General features: G+C 43.5%; 1 protein-coding gene across 1 annotated transcript; it reads left to right on the top strand.

Moving 5' to 3' along the window:
* The first annotated feature begins 9,242 nt into the window (after window positions 1-9,242).
* Window positions 9,243-19,109, top strand: LOC115781815 (mixed lineage kinase domain-like protein). The gene is made up of 11 exons (XM_030731682.1): window positions 9,243-9,335; window positions 11,630-12,062; window positions 12,496-12,573; window positions 12,673-12,850; window positions 13,735-13,835; window positions 14,101-14,236; window positions 15,263-15,347; window positions 15,423-15,565; window positions 18,355-18,404; window positions 18,624-18,764; window positions 18,852-19,109. Exons 2-11 carry the CDS (start codon window positions 11,636-11,638, stop codon window positions 18,908-18,910), a joined length of 1,398 nt encoding a protein of 465 aa, XP_030587542.1. The 5' UTR covers window positions 9,243-9,335; window positions 11,630-11,635; the 3' UTR covers window positions 18,911-19,109.
* Window positions 19,110-22,451: the final 3,342 nt, after the last annotated feature.

Genomic DNA, 22,451 nt, shown 5'->3' with positions numbered 1-22,451 from the left:
ACGTGAAGCTAGAGACACCGGCGACCATAGTCAAATGTCTTCCAGGGGCCAGAGCAGGCGACATTCATGGAAATTTGAAACTGCTGGCTAAGGCTAATCGTAGATTTGGTAAGATCGTTATTCACGTCGGCAGTAATGACACCCGGTTACGCCAATCGGAGGTCACTAAAATTAATATTGACTCGGTGTGTAACTTTGCAAAAACGATGTCGGACTCTGTAGTTTTCTCTGGGCCCCTCCCCAATCAGACCAGGAGCGACATGTTTAGCCGCATGTTCTCCTTGAATCGCTGGATGTCTGAGTGGTGTCCAAAAAACGATGTGGGCTTCATAGATAATTGGCAAAGTTTCTGGGGAAAACCTGGTCTTGTTAGGAGAGACGGCATCCATCCCACTTTGGATGGAGCAGCTCTCATTTCTAGAAATCTGGCCAAATTTATTAACCCTCCTAAAACCTGACTACCCAGGGTTGAGACCAGGAAGCAGAGTTGCAGTCTTACACGCCTCTCTGCAGCTTCTCTCCTCCTGCCATCCCCCCAAAACCCCATCCCCATAGAGTCGGTGCTGCTCCCAGACCACCAAAAACCAAAGCTAAAATCAGCAAAAAACTATTTAAGCATAAAAATTCAAAAACAATAAATAATACAGCTTCATCAACTGCACCAAAGAATAAAACAATTAAATGTGGATTGTTAAACATTAGGTCTCTCTCTTCCAAGTCCCTATTAGTAAATGATTTAATAATTGATCAACGTATTGATTTATTCTGCCTTACAGAAACCTGGTTACAGCAGGATGAATATGTTAGTTTAAATGAATCAACACCCCCGAGTCACAGTAACTGTCAGAATGCTCGAAGCACAGGTCGAGGAGGAGGATTAGCTGCAATCTTCAATTCCAGCTTATTAATTAATCAAAGACCCAGACAAAGTTTTCATTCTTTTGAAAGCCTGACTCTTAGTCTTGTCCATCCTAATTGGGAAAATCAAAAACATGTTTTATTTGTTATTATCTATCGTCCACCTGGTCCTTACTCAGAGTTTCTGTCTGATTTCTCAGACTTTTTATCTGATTTAGTGCTCAGTTCAGATAAAATAATTATAGTGGGTGATTTTAACATCCATGTAGATGCTGAGAATGACAGCCTCAACATTGCATTTAATCTATTGTTAGATTCAATTGGCTTCTCTCAAAATGTAAAGGAGCCCACCCACCACTTTAATCATACTCTGGATCTTGTCCTAACATATGGCATAGAAACTGAAGACTTAACAGTATTCCCTGAAAGCCCCCTCCTGTCTGATCATTTCTTAGTAACATTTACATTTACTTTAATGGATTACACAGCAGTGGGGAATAAGTTTAATTACAGTAGAAGTCTTTCTGAAAGTGCTGTAATAAGTTTAAGGATCTAATTCCTTCATTGTTATGCTCTTCAGTGCCATGTGCCAACACAGTACAGAGCAGCTACCTAAACTCTGCTCCCAGTGAGGTTGATTATCTCGTCAATAGTTTTACATCCTCACTGCGTATAACTTTGGATACTGTGGCTCCTCTGAAAAGGAAAGCTTCAAATCAGAAGTGCCTGACTCCGTGGTATAATTCACAAACGCACAGCTTAAAGCAGATAACCCGAAAGCTTGAGAGGGAATGGCGTCTCACTAAATTAGAAGATGCTCATTTAGCCTGGAAAAAGAGTTTGTTGCTCTATAAAAAAGCCCTCCGTAAAGCTAGGACATCTTACTATTCATCATTAATTGAAGAAAATAAGAACAACCCCAGGTTTGTTTTCAGCACTGTAGCCAGGCTGACAAAGAGTCAGAGCTCTGTAGAGCCGAGTATTCCTTTCACGTTAACTAGTAGTGACTTCATGGATTTCTTTACAAATAAAATTTTAGACATTAGAGAAAAAATTATTCATAACCATCTCAAAGATTGATCTTCATGTTCGGCTGCTTTCAGCACTGCTGGTATTTGTTTAGACTCTTTTGCTCTAGTTGATCTTTCAGAGTTAACTTCAATAGTTACTTCCTCCAAACCAGCAACATGTTTGTTAGATCCCATTCCTACTAGACTGTTCAAAGAAGTCTTTCCAATTATTGATGCTTCAATCTTAAAAATGATCAATCAGTCTTTATTAGTTGGCTATGTACCACAGACCTTCAAGGTGGCTGTAATTAAACCTCTACTTAAAAAGCCATCACTTGACCCAGCTGTCTTAGCTAATTATAGGCCAATCTCCAACCTTCCTTTTCTCTCAAAGATTCTTGAAAGAGTAGTTGTAAAACAGCTAACTGATCATCTGCAGAGGAACGGTTTATTTGAAGAGTTTCAGTCAGGTTTCAGAATTCATCACAGTACAGAAACAGCATTAGTGAAGGTTACAAATGATCTTCTTACAGTCTCTGACAGTGGACTCATCTCTGTTCTTGTCCTGTTGGACCTCAGTGCAGCTTTTGATACTGTTGACCATAACATTTTATTACAGAGATTAGAGCTTGCTATAGGTATTAAAGGTACTGCACTGCAGTGGTTTGAATCATATTTATCTCATAGACTCCAATTTGTTCATGTAAATGGGGAGTCTTCTTCACACACTAAGGTTAATTATGGAGTTCCACAGGGTTCTGTGCTAGGACCAATTTTATTTACATTATACATGCTTCCCTTAGGCAGTATTATTAGAAAGCACTGCATCAATTTTCATTGTTATGCAGATGATACTCAGCTTTATCTATCAATGAAGCCAGATGACACACATCAATTAGTTAAACTGCAGGAATGTCTTAAAGACATTAAGGCCTGGATGACCTCTAATTTCCTGCTTCTAAATTCAGATAAAACTGAAATTGTTGTTCTCGGCCCCACAAATCTTAGAAACATGGTGTCTAACCAGATACTTACTCTGGATGGCATTACTTTGGCCTCCAGTAACACTGTGAGAAATCTTGGAGTCATTTTTGACCAGGATATGTCCTTCAATGCACATATTAAACAAATATGTAGGACCGCTTTTTTGCATTTGCGCAATATTTCTAAAATTAGAAACATCCTTTCTCAGAGTGATGCTGAAAAGCTCATTCATGCATTTATTACTTCTAGGCTGGACTATTGTAATTCATTATTATCAGGCTGTCCTAAAAGCTCCCTGAAAAGCCTTCAGCTGATCCAAAATGCTGCAGCTAGAGTACTGACAGGGACTAGAAAGAGAGAGCAGATTTCTCCCATATTGGCTTCTCTTCATTGGCTCCCTGTTAAATCTAGAATAGAATTTAAAATTCTTCTCTTCACATACAAGGTCTTGAATAATCAGGCACCATCTTATCTCAAAGACCTCATAGTACCATATCACCCCAACAGAGCACTTCTCTCTCAGACTGCTGGCTTACTTGTGGTTCCTAGGATACTTAAGAGTAGAATGGGAGGCAGAGCCTTCAGCTTTCAGGCGCCTCTTCTGTGGAACCAGCTTCCAGCTTGGATTCAGGAGACAGACACCCTCTCTATTTTTAAGATTAGGCTTAAAACTTTCCTTTATGATAAAGCTTATAGTTAGGGCTGGATCAGGTGACCCTGAACCCTCCCTTAGTTATGCTGCTATAGGCCTAGTCTGCTGGGGGGTTCACATAATGCACTGTTTCTCATTCACCTTATTTACTTTGTTTATACTCCACTCTGCATTTAATCATTAATTGATATTAATCTCTGGCTCTCTTCCACAGCATGTCTTTCTCTCCCCTCAGCCCAACCGGTCGCGGCAGATGACCCCCCCTCCCTGAGCCTGGTTCTGATGGAGGTTTCTTCCTGTTAAAAGGGAGTTTTTCCTTTCCACTGTCGCCAAGTGCTTGCTCATAGGGGGTCGTTTTGACTGTTGGGTTTTCTCTGTATTATTGTAGGGTCTTTACCCACAATACAAAGCGCCTTGAGGCGACAGTTTGTTGTGATTTGGCACTATATAAATAAAATTGAATTGAATTGAATTGAATACCACACAACGTGCGTAATTCACATCTCAAACTAATAATAATGAGAGAGCGCAGCAAAACATAGCTGATAACTCTATAACTAAACACATAAACACCGCCATGAGAACTCCCATGATCCTTTGCTCTGACGCTAACCCTGTGTGCAGGCTACGATACAGGAAAAAAACCAAACGTATTTTAAGTTGTGATGTTTCCACAGCGTGTTTCTGTGCTGACTTTAGACTCTTTGTGCAGGCAAGCGGTTAGAGGATATGCCCTATGGTGCTGAAAGCTGATATAGATGCTTTTGGGTAAAATAAAAAAGTAGATTAAGTTTATTTATCCAGGTCAAAAGACAGGCTTAACCATCAAGTTGTGGATTTTAAATCGTACATAGGAGTGGGGAGTGGTCATAGGAGGGATGATACAGAAGATTATGGTATCATTCAATGCACACTGTGGTTAAAGTGTGTGAAAAAACGCATATCTTTAATGATTAAATGATCTTCTACACTCGTTAGTGTTTTAGGGAAATAGCTCCTGATGTTATTCAGCTCCTCCTGTCAGGGGATCTTGTCGAGCTTACATTTGATCAAAACAACTGTGCATGTGAAGTTTTTTTTGATTCTTTATGAATAAAAACAATTTAGGCCTCGCATGACTGAGACTTTGGGGCTTTTTTAGGGACGTACATCTATTTGATGATACTTTATTGATCCCACAATGGGGAAATTACAGTTAACACAACACCATCCAAGAAGACAAACAGAACAAACATGGGGAGATAGGTGAACTGTGGCCATGCTGCCCCCCTTCTGGAGGCGCTGCCATTAAAAAAGACAGAAACAATAGTGAAAACATATAGGGATGAGTGAGGAAAAAAAATCATCTCATACTTTGTATACATATGCACATACACAGTATAAGGTTACAAAAACCTCTGCGACAGAGCAGAAACATATTTGCACATTTAAAGCCAGGATAGCAATATGGTGGGTAAGGTCAGGAGAGGATACAGACGGAGACGAGAGGATGGGGGCAATGTGAAGTCAGATGCCAGCTCCTACCCAAAACAGTTCACTGATAGTGATGGAATTTCATCAGCGGCCGTGGTACACCAGATCCAGCTTCACAAATCACAAAGTGGAGTGGGGGTAATACTAATCTAAACCTGTGATGTTTTACTTTATGTTCTGACTTTTATCGAGTCAAATTTATAATGATGGATGATGAGAAACTAATGCTATGATCCCTTTCACACTGATGACGGGTTTATTATTATTGAATAAAAACAGACTATTCAGAAAGTTTTAACTGTGGATTTTTAAAAAACTGAACACACACACACACACACACACACACTGAATGCCATCAGAGAGAAATCTGAGGGGACCTTCTGACCCTGCGACTCACTGCAGGTCTGAATCTAACACTTCATTTATTAGCCCATTTATAACATTTTCAATGATTTAACTAAATTTTACAGTGTAAATCAAAGCTGCCAGACACAAAATTTTAAGTCAAAAACTCAAATATTTGGGTGCCAATAATAACAATCTGATCATTAACCTGTATAACTAACCAAAAGCATTTTATCTGCAGACTAATCCAGTGGTTTCAAACTGAAACCAGCGGCTCTTCTTTAGCATTACTGTAAAGTTTTATGTAGGATGACATGCAGGATGAACGAAGCACTGCAGCCAGGATGTGACACAGAGCGCGTGAGCGGCTGACGTACGTCCTCGTGTCCGTACATGCAGGCGAGGTGCAGCGGCGTGTTGCCGTTGTTGTCCTGAGCCTCCGTGTTGGCCTTGTAGTGCAGCAGCAGGAGCTAAAGGAAGGACACATATCCAAGTTACCAAAGATTTTGGAAATGCAAACCAAGAAAGTGTAAATCTGTCTATGCAACAAGTCTAGGGGCAAACTGGGCCCCACTTTCTCCCTCATATCTGGTCTGTGTAAGTGTGGGCAGCTGTAAATCCTTCTTAAGGAGTACCATAGGATGGCCACAAGGAGGTTGTTTCTGACAAATTATTGTGATGAATTTTTCTTACTGTCTTGTTGATGTATTGAAGATGCCCCGGGATGTTTGTGCCTTTTCAGATAATGTCAGTAGAATTAATGACAGTTTCTAATGCATGCTTACAAAGTGCAGACTGAGCACAAATCTTAGACAAAGAAAGAGAAAGAGTATAAATACCACGGTTAGAAGAGGAGAAGAAAGGAGAGAAGATGTAGCCACAGTCTTTGTTCGTGTTGTCCGTTTTTCCAGCAACTACTAAGGCACAACCTCCCGGGAGGGCTTCTTGCTTTTACTTTTTGTCCTTTGTTTTTTGTGTTTGTATATTTCTAAGTACTAGTAACTTTTTGCAACAGAGCTTGCTCATCACCATGGATCATTTGGACAGTTTGATTTTATTTGGACTCATACTTAACCTCAGCACGGGCTCTCCTCGGTCGGAGGGAGTGATGAGGAAGCCGGGGCATGATCAATAGGTTCTTTCTTCTATTCTGTTACTCTGTGTGTATTTCAGTCTTCACTATGCTACTGTCTATGTCTTTATAACTATTTGTGTGCTACTAAGATGTCTAATAAACAGCCTGCATCAGAGCCTGCTCAACACTGTGATTTGTTGGTAACTATGGTTTTAATTTGCAATCAAAAAGGAACATGGAGACCCCTAAAATGTATCCTACAATACCCCACTCTGTGTTTAATCATTGGTTATTATTAATCTCTGTCTCCCCTCAGCCCCCCCCCCCCCCCCCCCCCCTCAGCAGATGACCCCCCCTCCCTGAGCCTGGTTCTGCTGGAGGTTTCTTCCTGTTAAAGTTTTATTTCCCACTGTCACCAAGTGCTGCTCATAGGGGGTCGTTCTGTTGAGTTTTCTCTGTATTGTTGTAGGGTCTTTACCCACAATACAAAGCGCCTTGAGGCGACTGCTGTTGCAGTTTGGTGCTATACACTGAAAAAGACTGAAAAGTAAAAACTCTGGGCTCCATAATTCTATTCTTTGACTCTACCAGAGTCGCTCTGACTGATATGCTATCATTCGACCTCTGTTGTCTGACTGGATGCAGAGACTCTTTAGTTCAGGGTTCACTGCAGGTTTGACCTGGATTTTAGGCTCAGGTGGTAGAGCAGGTTACCCTCAGCTTAACTCGAGTTACTCCTCATGGCAGGCTGTAGGTTTGTGTAAAAATGAAAGAGCTGTTTGTCACCGAGGTTAAAAAGATGATCAGTGTGTGCCTGTAGACACACCCTGCTGTTAAATGCTTTTATAGGATTGTGGGAGACTTAGAGTGGGTGAACAACCTGAACCAGTTCTTTAACAGGTTTGACCAGCCACCCACCCCTCCCCCAGCCCAGTCCCCCCTGCTGTCAGCCCCACCATCTTTAATGACTGCCAACCTTTCTTCTTCTTGGGACCTCACACCTCTCAGCTCTCAGCCATCACCCACCCCCTTCACTTCTGAGGACTCCATCTCACAACCCCCACCCCCCACCTCCATCTTGTCCCTCTCAACTCATCATGTGAGGAAGGAGCTACGTAAGATCAAGGTGCGAAAGGCTGCTGGTCCAGACGGCATCAGCTCCAGGCTCCTGAGGTGCTGCGCAGATCAGCTGTGTGGCATCATGGGATACATGTTCAACCTGAGCTTGAAGCTGGGGAAAGTACCACAACTGTGGAAGACCTCCTGTGTGGTACCGGTACCAAAGACCAAACATCCAAAGGATCTTAGCAGCTACAGGCCGGTAGCCCTGACATCGCATCTAATGAAGACCCTCGAGAGGCTGGTCCTCAACCATCTACGCCTCATGGTGTCGTCTTCGTTGGACCCGCTGCAGTTCGCCTACCGGCCTGGCATCGGGGTGGATGACGCCATCATCTACCTCCTGCACCGAGCTCTGACCCACCTGGAGAAGCCTGGAAGCACTGTGAGGATCATGTTCTTTGATTTCTCCAGTGCTTTTAACACCATCCAGCCAGTACGGGGGCCCCACAGGGAACTGTGCTGGCACCGTTCCTCTTCACCCTCTACACTGCAGACTTCTCCATCAACTCCCCACGCTGCCATCTGCAGAAGTTCTCTGACGACTCTGCCATAGTTGGCCTCATCACAGGTGAGGATGACTCAGAGTACAGACAGTGGACTCAGGACTTTGTGGACTGGTGCCAGCGGAACCACCTCCTGATCAACGCCGCTAAAACCAAGGAGCTGGTGGTGGATTTCCGCAGGCGCAGACCCACCACACGGACACCGGTGAACATCCAGGGAGTGGACATTGAGATAGTGGACTCTTATAAGTACCTGGGTGTTCACCTAAACAATAAACTGGACTGGACTCATAACACTGATGCGCTCTACAGGAAGGGTCAGAGCAGACTCTACCTGCTGAGAAGGCTGAGGTCTTTTGGAGTGCAGGGGACACTCCTGAAGACCTTCTATGACTCTGTGGTGGCATCAGCCATCTTCTATGCAGCAGTATGTTGGAGCAGCAGCTTGTCTACAGCTGAGAGGAAGAGGATAGACAAGCTCATCAGGAAAGCCAGCTCTGTCCTAGGATGTCCTCTCGACTCAGTGCAGGTGGTGGGAGACAGAAGGACTCTGACCAAAATAACATCACTGATGGACAAGGTCTCCCATCCCATGCATGAAACTGTTGCTGAGCTGGAGAGCTCCTTCAGTGACAGACTGCTGCATCCTAAATGCACAAAGGAGCGTTACCGCAGATCCTTCCTCCCAGCAGCTGTAAGACTGTATAACCATCACTGCTCCCAACAAAAACCACAATAGCCTACACAATGTAGGATAATATATAATATACTGTAAATAGTCCGGCCTGTTAAGGTTCAACACACAGGCACATCATGTACATTGTATATAGTGTTATTATTAGTAGTATTAAGGTTAATCTTGTTTGTTGATTTTATATATATTTATATTCTTTTCTTAATAGTGTGAATTATTATATTTTTACTTATATTTATAATAACTGCGGCTGCTGTTACACCCAAATTTCCCCTCTGTGGGACAATAAAGGCTGTTTCTTCTTCTTCTATATTGATTTACATTTGCATTATAATAGAGTGAAACAGTTCTGTTGTTAATGTCTGCCTCTATCATTCTTTCCTTTCTCTGAGTCTGTGGTTTAATAGTCTAAAAACTTCCCTCCTGCATTTTTTTATATTCCTTGCTGGAAATATGAGGACGTGTCTGCTAAAGCGTAGCTGAAGTGACTAATGCAGACATGATAAACAGAGAGGGAGTGGCTTTTAACAGTCAAGCATTAAAAAAAAAAAGAAAAGATTGTCTTCGTTGTGTTGGAGCAGCCAGACTGTACACTGCTGAGAGCAGCTCACGCTCACAGGTACGCTGTCCTGCTTTTTCTCCTGCTCTGTTTTCACTGGACGACTCTGTGAAGAAACACTTTAAAAACGTAACAGGAAACTTTTATTTCCTGATCTCGCTCTGTGTGTGTGTGTGTGTGCGTGTGTGTGTGTGTGTGTGTGTGTGTGTGTGTGTGTGTGTGTGTGTGTGTGTGCGTGTGTGTGTGCGTGTGTGTGTATTTCATTATTATGGTAGGGTGAGTTTAAGCTGTGCTGATTTAGAGTTTAACCTAATTGCTGTTCCTATTCTGAGCTTTATTTGCCTTTGATTTGTTGTGATCGTTGCGTAATCGTCTTCCTGTTCCTGTCTGTGTTTCTGGTCTCTTTGTGTGTCCTTGTCTTGTTCCTATTAGTAACTGTTAGTGTTTCTTTCACATCCTGTCCTCGAGTTTTGCTTCCACGCTGAATGACTTTCTCATCATGTGTTTGCCAGATGTGCTGAAGCTCCTGTCTGAGTGAATGAGGAGAGAGCCGTGATTTCAGTGAGCCAGAAAACTGAACGAGTAGAATCAAAAACTGATTAAAAAGTCTTTTAATGCTGTTTTTAATATTTTTTATGCACACAGTTTTCCAATGTTATGGCCTCATTAAAGTCTCGGTTCAGACTGCTGATGTGTCTGATGTGTGTGTTTGGCTCCTCCCACCAGAGCCCTGAGCAGTGAGGTCACTGAGATCTTGTACTGATGATGGGAAAGTCTGTGTAAAGCCTTTTCCAGCATGTCCCTCCCTGTGGTGGCTGCAGCTAGAGTACTGACAGGGACTAGAAAGAGAGAGCAGATTTCTCCCATATTGGCTTCTCTTCATTGGCTCCCTGTTAAATCTAGAATAGAATTTAAAATCCTTCTCCTCACCTACAAGGTCTTGAATAATCAGGCCCCATCTTATCTCAAAGACCTCATAGTACCATATCACCCCAACAGAGCACTTCTCTCTCAGACTGCTGGCTTACTTGTGGTTCCTAGGATACTTAAGAGTAGAATGGGAGGCAGAGCCTTCAGCTTTCAGGCCCCTCTTCTGTGGAACCAGCTCCCAGCTTGGATTCAGGAGACAGACACCCTCTCTATTTTTAAGATTAGGCTTAAAACTTTCCTTTATGATCAAGCTTATAGTTAGGGCTGGATCAGGTGACCCTGAACCATCCCTTAGTTATGCTGCTATAGGCCTAGTCTGCTGGGGGGTTCCCATAATGCACTGTTTCTTCTAATTCACCTTATTTACTTTGTTTATACTCCACTTTGTATTTAATCATTAGTTATTATTAATCTCTGTCTCTACCCCCTCAGCAGATGACCCCCCCTCCCTGAGCCTGGTTCTGCTGGAGGTTTCTTCCTGTTAAAAGGAGTTTTTCCTTCCCACTGTCACCAAGTGCTGCTCATAGGGGGTCATTTTGACTGTTGGGTTTTCTCTGTATTGTTGCAGGGTCTTTACCTACAATACAAAGCGCCTTGAGGCGACAGTTTGTTATGACTGAATTGAATTGAATTGAATTGAACTGAATTCTTTACTTGCTTGTCGCAGGCAAATAATTTGAACTCTTTTCCAGAATCACATGATTTCCAAGAAACAGGAAGCTACTTACTGCCATGGCTAGGGTTGAATAGCCTGTTGCTAACCAATCACTGCAGTGAGCATCTAGTGGATAGCTCTTACTTGTTTGCTTAAGTAAATCCAGATGATGACTGCAGTGAGTGTCTGCAACTGCTATGAAGCTGGCATTTTAGTGGGAAAACTGCCATCTTTAACATGTCAGAATTCTCCCAAAGATTTCATTCAGGAATCTAAGTGCCATGTCTCCTCCTCACATCTGTATTGTGGGTTTTGGCTGGTCCCGTGTTGGTTTTTCTGTAGGCAGATGTGACCATAATTAGAGTAGAGCTCGGAGTGCTGAGTTATTAGCTAAGGCTAGCTAGTTGTTTGTGAGTGAGGGCAGAGTGGAGCAGGAGATGGACTGATGGACTGAAATGTCAGCAGAAGTGAGGACACACTGAGAGACCGAGTGTAAAAGCAGGGCTGCCACCAGCTACTGGTCAATCTACGTTCCCACTCTCACCTACAGCCACAAGCTCTGGGTAACGACTCCACAGGGTGTCTGGGCTCTCCCTTAGAAACAAGGTGAGGAGCTCTGTCACTGGGAGGGGCTCAGTGTACAGCCACCATTCTTCCATATTGACAGAAGCCAGTTGAGGTGATTAGGACCCCTCCTGATGGATGGATGGATGGATGGATCTTGATTTTTGCATTTTTTCTGTATTAACTGCTCTCTCTGTCTCTTTAGCTGATCATGGACACTGTAAAGTCCATCCTGTCCACTGCCTCATCAATCTACAAGCTGGCTGAGAAGGTGAAGGCCAACAGGAAGCGCTGCAAGCGGATTTCTGATCGAGTCAAAGCCTTGGAGGATATAGTGAAGTCTATCACAAATTGTTCTCCAGAGTTAGAGACAGCTCTCAGGGAGCTGTCTCTAACTCTGGATTCAGCACAGAAGCTTATTGAAAAATACACTGCAGCCAACTTGGTGGAGCGCATCCTGAAGTCCGGGAACCACGGAGATGAGTTTGACACTGTGAGCGAGCGGCTCAACGACGGCTACCAGGTCCTGTGTTTAGCTCTGCATTTGGAGCAGAGGAAGAGGCTGTGCGAGGTGTTTAAACAGAGAGAGAAAGAAGATGAGGTGGATGGGAAGGAGGACAACATGGAGATGACCAAATGTGAGAGGAAACAGAATCTGATCTTTATGGTTTTAACCTTTGTCTACTAAAGGAGTTTTTCCTGAAACAGAGATGGAAAAGTTTTCCATGTTTAATGTGTCATCTAGCAAGTTAAAGTGAAACTACTACACAGCACTGAGCAATCCTGAATGGAGGTCCTACTTAGTGAGACAGTAGTTCAGTCTGAAGAGGCTTTCATTCATGCAATAGAACATTTTCAGGAAGCTTTTATTTATAAATGCATTAAAAAAATGCTTCTGTCGTTTTTGAATTATTGAAGCAAACACGAACACAGATGAGGCAGAGGAACTTCTGTTGTTCCACATTCAACCAAAACACTGATGCTGATTGTGTTCCTCTCGCTGTGACACAGTAAAGAGTCAGAGCTTTACTCACAGCAGATTCAGAGTTCTGCTCTCTTTCTGTTCTTCAGTGCTAATGGACTACATGCAAGAGCAGCAGGAGAAAACCAATTCCATACTGAGACAGCTGGAAAAAGTTGTGCAGATGTGTGAGTACATCATCATATCGATATCACTGAATGACCCTGCACAGAGAACGGTGAACGATGTCGTTTGTAATTTGTGCTCGTTTTTATTTTTTTTTACAGTGAATAAGCCCAGTTTCACTAACGTGGCGATCCAACAGATTCAACCCGATAAACTCAAATATGAACATCCCAAAAAGCCCTTCAAGACAACAGCGAGCTCAGAGATCTATAAAGGAGAATACCGGGGATTCCCAGTGGCCATCAAGAGATACCTCAACCCTGCAAACACCAACGCGGGGTCTGTGCCACAGTTCAGCTCCACACTGAGATAAAACACAGGAAATACACACACACACACACACACTTATAAACTCAGTATAAATAATTTACTGCTTCTTGGCAGTAAATCGGATCCTGTTGGAAAGCCTGTTTATTCCCCTTAAATGGACCCACGTTAGGAAGGAAAATGCACGTGTGTGTTACGCCCATGAACAACTTGCCAAAAATTCAGCTGCTGACAGTCAGGCTTGTCACCATTGGAGGCAATCTCAGTGCAGTGGCAATCCCATATCTCCACAGTCTGAAGTTGGCCACACTCGCCCCCACAGAGTGGGTTTATCAGAGACTATCTCCAGAATTTGGGAGCTGAGAGGGTGGATGGCCTGCCCGCAGTCGTGACCTCAACCCTTGTGGGGTCAGATTGGGCATGTGGTTCGTGCCAGAATGACGAACACAACCACACTGGCTGACCTGGAACAAGTGCTGGTTGAAGACTGGGGTATCATCCCACAGCAGTGTGACCAAACTGGTGAGCAGCATGAGGAGGAGGAGGAGGAGCCGGGCTGCTGTGGCTTTGTGTGGTTCTTCCACATGCTGCTGAGGCTCCCGTTTGTTAAACTGCCAATATTATTTCTTAAGACGTCAACCATCCAATCCACCAACCAGAGTCAACAGACAACCCACAAATCTCACCTCTGCTGCTCAACCCACAAATGCATGTTCCTCACAAATGTGGCTCATTTAAGGGGGAGAAACAGGCTTTCCAACAGGATCCGATTTACTGCCAAGAAGCAACAAAGAATAATCCACCAAACAAACTTCCTGATAAGTTAACATTTTGATCACTGCCTGGGTTGTGTTTCAGTGTCCTGCTGTATTCAGTGACATTTTCTCCACACACAGAGAGGTGAAGTCTATTTTCAATAAGGAAGTCGACACCATGAAGCAGTTCGAGTCGCCCAACATCCTGAGAATGTTCGGGATCTGCATCCAGGATGATGAAGGTGAGTGGGCTGAAGCTGGAATAACACAGAGTCAGATGTTTCTTTGTAGTAAGCATGTGTAGTTCAACCAAATGTAGAAATAAAACGAGCCTCATCCAACACAGGAAATGCTGCTTTACAAGCAGATCATGAGGGTCCAACAAAGTAAAACCAGAAATCAGGACCTGAAGCTGCATTCAAAAACTAAAAGGGATTCAAATAAAAGTCACAGATGAACACGCACAGTGACACAATTTGTAATAACGAGTCCTGTGACTGCCTGTAGGACCCAGCCCTCAGTTCTTCATCATCATGGAGTACTGCGAGAAAGGAAGTCTTCGCCAGGTTCTGGACTCTGACTACACACTGTCCTGGATCAGGAGAGCTCGTATGTGTTTGGATGCAGCGCAGGGACTCTATCGGTCGGTTTGCTTCACTGGCAAATTATAACACCAATTCCACAAAAGTTACCACCCTGTGTAAAATGTAAATAAAGACAAATCTCCAGAAACACATTTTATTCACAGTAGAACACAGAAAGTTGGGACAGGGGCACCGAACAGAAACAGCTGGAGGAACATTTAATAACTAATCAGGTTCATTGGCAGCAGGTCTGTAACATGATCAGCTATAAAAAAGAACTGAGTTTCACTAAGCTGCAGAAAACTGACGACAGATTGTGGAATAATTTCAGAATAATGTTCCTTAATGTAAAATTATGAAGACTCTGAGTGTCTAATCATCTGCAGCGTGAAGTATATCGTCAGGGGCGAGGCTGATAATCAGTATCAGACGTCTGCGGTCTTCAGACCTTCAGGCAGTAACAACAGGCCTGATTCTGGAGATCACTGCATGTGCTCAGGAATCACTGAGCACAGCTCCCCATGCCATCCACTGATGCAGGTTACAGCTCCATCATGCAGAGAAGAAGCCCGATGATCCATCGTCCTGTCTCCTTGGAGCCAAAGCTTCAAGGAGACAGGATGATGGACCGAGGCAAAGTGGGAAACTGATCTGAGGTCAGACGGATCCAAATTTTGGGGGAACACATGGACATCTTGGATTAAAGAGGAGAGGGGCCTTCCAGCTTGTTTTCAGTGCTCAGTTCAAAGCCTGCATCTCTGATGGTATGGGGGTGCTGGCAGCTGGCACATCTGGAACGCTCCATCAGAGCTGAAAGGTATATCCAGGTTTCAGAGCAGCACCTTCATGTTTCAGCAGGATGACGCTAAACTGCATCCTGCAGCTATTCCAGCAGCGCAGCTTCACAGCAGGACAGCCTGAGTGCTGATCCTGCAGTTCAGACCTTTGACCAGCTGAGAACATCTGGAGCATCAGGCACCCAAAAATTATTTACATTTTACACAGCGTGTTTTTTGGAATTGGGCACCTTTCCAACAAATGTGTATAGATTCATGTTTCTGATGAGTTTAATTGTTGTATCTCAGACTGCACAATACAGAGGACAAGTGCAAGGTTCATGGGTGCATCAAGAGCAGCAAGTTCCTGGTGACTAAAGACTACACCGTCAAGGTACTGAAGGCAGTGCAAGCTGGGATTCCTACCAGCCCAACTGAACAGCAGCATTGATGGTGGTGTTGTTTTCAGCTAGGAGGTTTCAGGCTGGCCAAAACAGTGACGTCACTGAAAAGGCAGACGAAGGACACGACGAACAGGTCGCTGTGGTACTACTGTCCCGAGAAGCTCAACGATGCCAACTTCAGCTACTGCAAGGAGTGGGAGATGTACAGGTGAGGCCCAGCTCTGTCAGCACTCTCACCAGCAGGGGAGCTTTTATGTTCAGCTACTTTCTTTGAAGTCAGTCTTTCAGCAGAGGTTTGCTCAGAGGCACTCAGTCATAAAAAAGATGGGGTGGGTCTGAAACGAAGAGCTGATGTTGAAGTGTCTTAAATGTGCCTAGAGGCCAACAGAGGGTGATGCATCTAGGTGGGATGTTTATTTGAAAACAGCCCTTGGCTACCTTGACCTCTAACCTCAGAACACCTTACAGGTGAGTTTATGGTCTCAGGTGCTAGTTTGAAGTCTGCCCGTTCTCCAGCTTCAGCACAACCAAAACGATTTCAGTCTCACTGCCTTTGAAATGCTTGCTTCAAAGATGGGAACCAGGTCTGCAACCACTCTCAGCCGTGACTGTGGTGAGACGTCAGTCTGCTACCAGTTTGGGACTGAACGGGCCAGCTGGCATTACATGGAATAAACTATCAAGTCTGTTGCTGTTTACATACACATAAATTCACACTAACTACTTCAAAACACAAATTCCTCCACAAACAGTAACATAGTTGCTGCTGGAGGGCAACTGAACTGCAAAATGACAGAGGCACCCAGCAACTTTGCTTTTATAAAGGAATATAATCAGAAGCAACAACCAGTTAGCAACCAACTGAGTTGAGTCCCCTGCTGCAAAGAGATGTTGTGCAGATGAGTTGTGTTCATCAGTGCAGTGTGTAACACCCTCATCCTCTGGGCAATCAGTTTTTTGCAGCAACTAGTCACAATTGGTCACCAATTGCAAAAGTTCAAAGCAACCCTCAGGCAACCACCAATTTTTCAGAGCCACAACAAGGTTGCATTCTACTTTTAGCTCTAGTGTGAGTGATCATGTGATGATGAGGTCTGAAACGCTCGAGGCTTCAAAAACAGGACGTTACAAACGGTCACAAGTCCATCATAATCACACACACACACACACGGCCGTCCTGCTCCACAGCGTGCCCTCCTTCATTCTGACTGACCACAGGTATGAACTCATCTGTAAAGTTTTTACTGGGGTCATAAGTAAAGTATATGAAGTATGTGTAACTCATGTCACAGTCATGAGCGTGTATGTGCATTAACATTTCAAATGCACAGATTTGTCTAAACACGTTTCAGGTTGTTCATCTGTTGTTGTTTTTACTGCTACAAAGAGTCTGTAACGCATCACTGATTATCTCACACAGTGGTCACAGAATAATAACACCAGGTTACAAAATCATGTGAGAAAATTAAACCAACTAAAACGGTAAAAGGACAGCACTTTGTTTCCATGGCGACAGTATTACTGCAGGTTAAAGCATTCAATTCAGTTTTATTCATACAGCCCCAAATCACAACAAACAGTCGCCTCCAGGTGCTGTTTTAATATGAGACAAAGATAACCCGAGTAAAGACAAAATGCAGTTTTTTTTAAATGATTCATTAAGCTATTCAGACCAACCTGATAAACCTGATACCTGGCTGTTCCTCCCTCAGCAGGGTTTCTCCTCACTGTGGGGGAACGTTGAGCCACTCTTCTTTGCAGGATTCATGCAGGCCATTCATGCTGCGGGGCTTTCCTTTATATGCCATGTTTTGTGCAGGAGACCCAAATGCAGAGTTAAAGACAGATTACACAAACTGAGCTAACAGTCACCCACACCTGAACACGAGGCCTTAAATACACACACAAGGGAGAGGACAGGAGACAGGGGGAAGGCAACACACAACGCACATGAGACAAGAGACTAAACAGGAAGTAACTAAACAAGGCACTATCTAATACAACAAAAGGGACCTAACAACTAAATACAGGGAACATGGAAGGGCAGGAAAACTACAAAATACCAAATACAGAAGAACCTCAGCAAAGCAGCCCCAGACCATCACACTCCCACCTCCATGTCTGACTGTTGGTGTTCTTTATGAAACCCTGTGTTAGTTTCTGCAGATGTAACGGGACTCAAACCTTCCAGAAAGTTCAGCTTCTCTCGTCGGTCCACAGAATATTTTCCCAGAAGTCTCGGGGATCATCCAGATGTTTGTTGGCAGATGTGAGACGAGCCTTTGTGTTCTTGTTGGTCAGCAGTGGGTTTCTCCTTGGAGCTCTCCCATGGAGGCCATTTTTGCCCAGTCTCTTTCTGATTGTTGAATCATGAACTTTGACCTTAGCTGAGCCAAGTGAGGCCTGCAGTTCTTTAGATGTTCTGGGTTCTTCTGTGACCTCCTGGATGAGTCCTCGATGCTCTTGGAGTAATTTTGGTAGGTTGGTCGCTCCTGGGAAGGTTCCCACTGCTCCAAGTTTTCTCCATGTGTGGATAACGGCTCTCACCGTGGTTCTCTGGAGTCCCAAAGCCTCAGAAATGTCTCTGTGACCCTTTCAGACTGATAGATGTCAGCGACTTTGTTCCTCAGTTGCTGCTTCTTCAGATCGTGGATTATGTGCTGCTTTCTGAGATCTTTCAGCTTCACTTTGTCAGACAGCTTCTATTGAAGGGATTTCTTCATTCAGCAGGTCTGCAGTGATCAGGTCTGAGTGTGGCAGCGAGGCTGAACTCAGCTTTCCAAACAATGTGTTTAATCAGAGTTAATTCATGATTAATGGGGGGGCGGGGGGGGGCAGGTAGGTTTGGAGATCTTTGTTCCCTTAATGAATGAAATGATTAGGGCGGAGCAGCTGGAGTGAATTGGAAGCTCGATCCTGCAAAATTAAAGCTTACTGAAGGTTTTAGAACCTGAATTTTAACGACTTTATAAAACAAACTTTTAACTTGTCTTTCAGCTTTGGAATCGTCCTTTGGGAAATTGCAACCAGTCAGAAACCTTTTGAAGGTTTGTATCTGCAGACTGCTGCAAACTCCTGGAAATCCTCGATGCTGCAAGAACAATAATCTGTGACCATTAATTTGTGATTATTAGCAGAACAGTCTGCTTCACTGCTTCCTCTCATTTTGATGAGCACCACACAAAAGGAAGTAAATGCTCTCATTTATTCTTCATTCAATTTATTCAACTGCAAAGTGATTCCTGAGGTGTTCTCATGTCTTCTAGGTTTCTCAACTAAAGACATTTATAATAAAGTGTGTGAGGAGAAGTATCAAGAGCCGCTTCCTGTTGACTGTCCTGCAGAACTGGGAGAGCTGATCAACGCGTGCCGAGCCTACGACAGCTTCCAGAGACCCTCAGCAGGAGGTAAATTCAGTTCCCCGTCTGCGAGCACACCTCGTAGACTGAGGTTTGGGTTCATGATGACAACTTCTAACATCTTCTCATCTCCAGTGCTGGTGGACAAACTGCGCAGCATGGTGACACAACTGGAAGAACAAGAAGCTTATTAGGATCATCCTGAAGAGAAACACAACTTTGAACAACAAATGAATCAACACCAACGTCAGAAATCAGAGGAAGTGAGCTAAATCAGCACTTCCTGTATGTAACAGTGCTGCTTCTAAGGCCGGTTCTTTCATGATTTAGGCTGGATATTGTCAAACAGCCATCTGCATTTTAATAAACTCTTTCAAACACAAATATGAATATGTTGGCTTGTTATCACTGCATAAAAGCTGGAATACACCAACTGCACCATCAGGTTCTGGACACAGTGCAGTCTTTTATGATCCTTTTTCTCTCCCAGAACGTCTTCAGGCAGAACCGCACAAACACATCAGAACAGCTTTACCTGCTCACAGACAAGCAGCCAAAATAATAGCAACACCCAGCAGTCCTCACACACTGTCAGAAATATGTATGGCCAATTATATATATATATATATATATATTAGGGCTGGGACTTTAACGCGTTAATTTCGATTAATTAATTAAGGGGAAATTAACGAGTTAAAAATTTTAACGCATATTAATCGCACTTTGCACCGTGGAACGTTTCTCAGTGCACGAGCTCCCGGCATACAGATTATATTGACGCACAATGTCTAAATTAGGGGCCGCATCCTGCGAAGGACCCGGCCCACGTCTTTCGCAGCCCACGAACACCACAAAGGCCGGAAGTGAGCAGCTAGCCTTCATATCAGCTGCCGTCACCTCTGCGTAGATCATGTCGCCTAGCAACCGTGAGTGTGAAGCACAGCTGTGTAAAAGCAGCTGTTAAACGGAGAACGAACTTTTTCTCCTTTTTGTGGTTTAATTTTAAGTCTTTAATTCAAAATAAGCTGTTAAAACAAGCATAACACATTTCAACATCAAGGAATACAGCTGAGAGAATGATTAATTTACAACTATAACAAGTGAGACATTAATGTAGAATAAAACTATCCAGTTATGATGCTTAACTTTAATTTCAGGTGTTTGCTTATCACAGGAGCACTTCCACCCTTCGTTGGTCTGTGTAGTAGACTGGTGGGAAAATAAAATTTTGAAGTTTAGGCTTATGTATATTGATTCATTCATCAACTAAACTTAAATTAATATTTCTCATGTCAAATATTGAAATGCGATTAAAATGCAATTAATTTCGATTAATTAATTACAAAGCTTGTAATTAATTAGATTAATTTTTTTAATCGAGTCCCACCCCTAATATATATATATATATATATATATATATATATATATATATATATATATATATATATATATATATATATATATATATATATATATATATATATATATATATATATATATATATATATATATATATATATATATATATATATATAAAATGTCCTCCAAGCTCTCCATAGTGTATCCATTCGCATCTTCTAGTAGACTTTGAGAGGGTACTTCACGTAGTCTTGGCAGTCGGCTTCGAGGAGTCCAGGTTTCCAGCTTAGCCATGATCTAGTACTAGTTGTTATTGGGGCTTGGTACCCAACCTCAGAATGTGGGGATAGTGAAATCTCCTCCCTGGCCTGTGGTCCTGGCTCCCCCTTGCCGTAGCATTTGTGTTGTACCTCGTTAATCTCTAGTTGCGACAGCAGTGTTGGAACACTGAGCTTTGAGCTGTTTCGATGTCAGTTTGGATGTTGAAGAATCCATATGTCCCACATCCTCTTCATGTAACCCCTTTCACTGGGATTACATGTGTAGTATGTGTAGCATTAAAATAGTTCCCAGTTCTCATCCTGTGTCCATTTATGCCGTAACCTTCTAGTTCCAGTAGCCTGATGTGATATTGTCGGGTTTTATTTGCGGCTCTCTCCCCCTGTTGCTCTTACCAGGCGGAGGGGAGACCAAATGGAAGCAAATGCACCTTGAGAAAAACTCCACACTACACAGAAACTCACTGGAGATGAGCAGGTTTCGTTTCCAGGATTTATTGAAGCACAAAGTTAAACAAAGTACAAGATAGCAAAAAGTTAAACAAAATGCAAGAAAGCAAAAAGCCTCCCGAGAGTGAGTGCCTTGGTGCTGTTGCAAGGGTGGTAGAAAAGCAAAGAAGTAGACGTCCAGAGTTTAACAGAGTATAAAAAACAGAAGCCCTCTCGGGAGTGAGAGCCTGCAGCCGCTGCAAACACAGGAGAGGAAGAGCAAAGAAGAGCGCTCCCTCCCAACTTTGCCTCTGCCTTTTATAGACCAACCTCACACCTCCTCCAGCTGTTATCAGGAGTAGAGGGCATAGTAAGATGCTCCTTAGGCAACAGTTCTATGAATTGATCTCGGGGGCTAGCAAGACACCCAGCTTTCCCACGGAAAACACCTCCCGCAGTCCAGGTGCGCCTCTACCCCTCCCTTCCAGGACACACTCCTCGCTACTCGCCCTCCCCTCGGGAGAAGCTCAAAAGTGCACTGTGTAAAAGGTGAAGCTCCTCACAAAGGTGGGGGCTAGCATTACTCCAATGGAAAAATCCCAGGCCTAGGGCAGGGCAGGCCTCACCCACCTACAGCATGCAGTGCTCCAGTGTGTGAGTGACAATATAAGTGACAAATAATATATAATGTGACCATTAATTAGAGTGTGTGATTAATATATATAACAATACATGATATAAAAATGTTGATAGAAAATACTGATGCCAACAAGATAAAAATACACGACAATATCTTCTGTTCATTTCCACCTTCAGACTTATTCTGCAGCTTTACATGATCCACAGTTCAAAATAATATTTTGTGCTCCTTTATCTGTAGCGGTCCACTGATTGGCTGACCCTTGTAAACAAAAGATTTGGACAGCAGGTGGGTGGGGCTTCTGTGCTGAGATGTGTTCAGAGCAGCTTGAGCCTTTGACTTACTGTACATACACAGAGCTCATTAGAAACTTTGGTTGTGTTTAATAATATCTGCCCCCCATTAATCATGAATTAACTCTGATTAAACACATTGTTTGGAAAGCTGAGTTCAGCCTCGCTGCCACACTCAGACCTGATCACTGCAGACCTGCTGAATGAAGAAATCCCTTCAATAGAAGCTGTCTGACAAAGTGAAGCTGAAAGATCTCAGAAAGCAGCACATCATCCACGATCTGAAGAAGCAGCAACTGAGGAACAAAGTCTCTGACATCTATCAGTCTGAAAGGGTCACAGAGACATTTCTGAGGCTTTGGGACTCCAGAGAACCACGGTGAGAGCCGTTATCCACACATGGAGAAAACTTGGAGCAGTGGGAACCTTCCCAGGAGCGTCCGGCTACCTGGAAATCCCTTCAATGCGGCTGAATTCAAAATATCCTGCAAAGAAGAGTGGGCCAGAGTTCCTCCACAGTGATGAGAAACACTCACTCACAGGTATCACCAAGACCTGACTGCAGCTCCTGCAGCTGAGGGCAGCAGCAAGGACTGCAGGTATACCAGCCTGACACTGGGCTGGTGTAACAGCCAGGTATCAGGTTTAGGGGACAATGACGTCCTCACTGAAGTGCATGAGAGGAAATAAGGAAAAGCAGAACAGACCCCCTTTAATAATGACCACTGACACCAAA

This window comes from Archocentrus centrarchus, chromosome 6 (assembly GCF_007364275.1).
Source record: "Archocentrus centrarchus isolate MPI-CPG fArcCen1 chromosome 6, fArcCen1, whole genome shotgun sequence".
NCBI classification, from domain to species: Eukaryota; Metazoa; Chordata; class Actinopteri; order Cichliformes; family Cichlidae; genus Archocentrus; species Archocentrus centrarchus.
The sequence above is the reverse complement of the archived record's forward strand: the minus strand, read 5'-3'. Positions and strand labels throughout refer to the sequence as shown.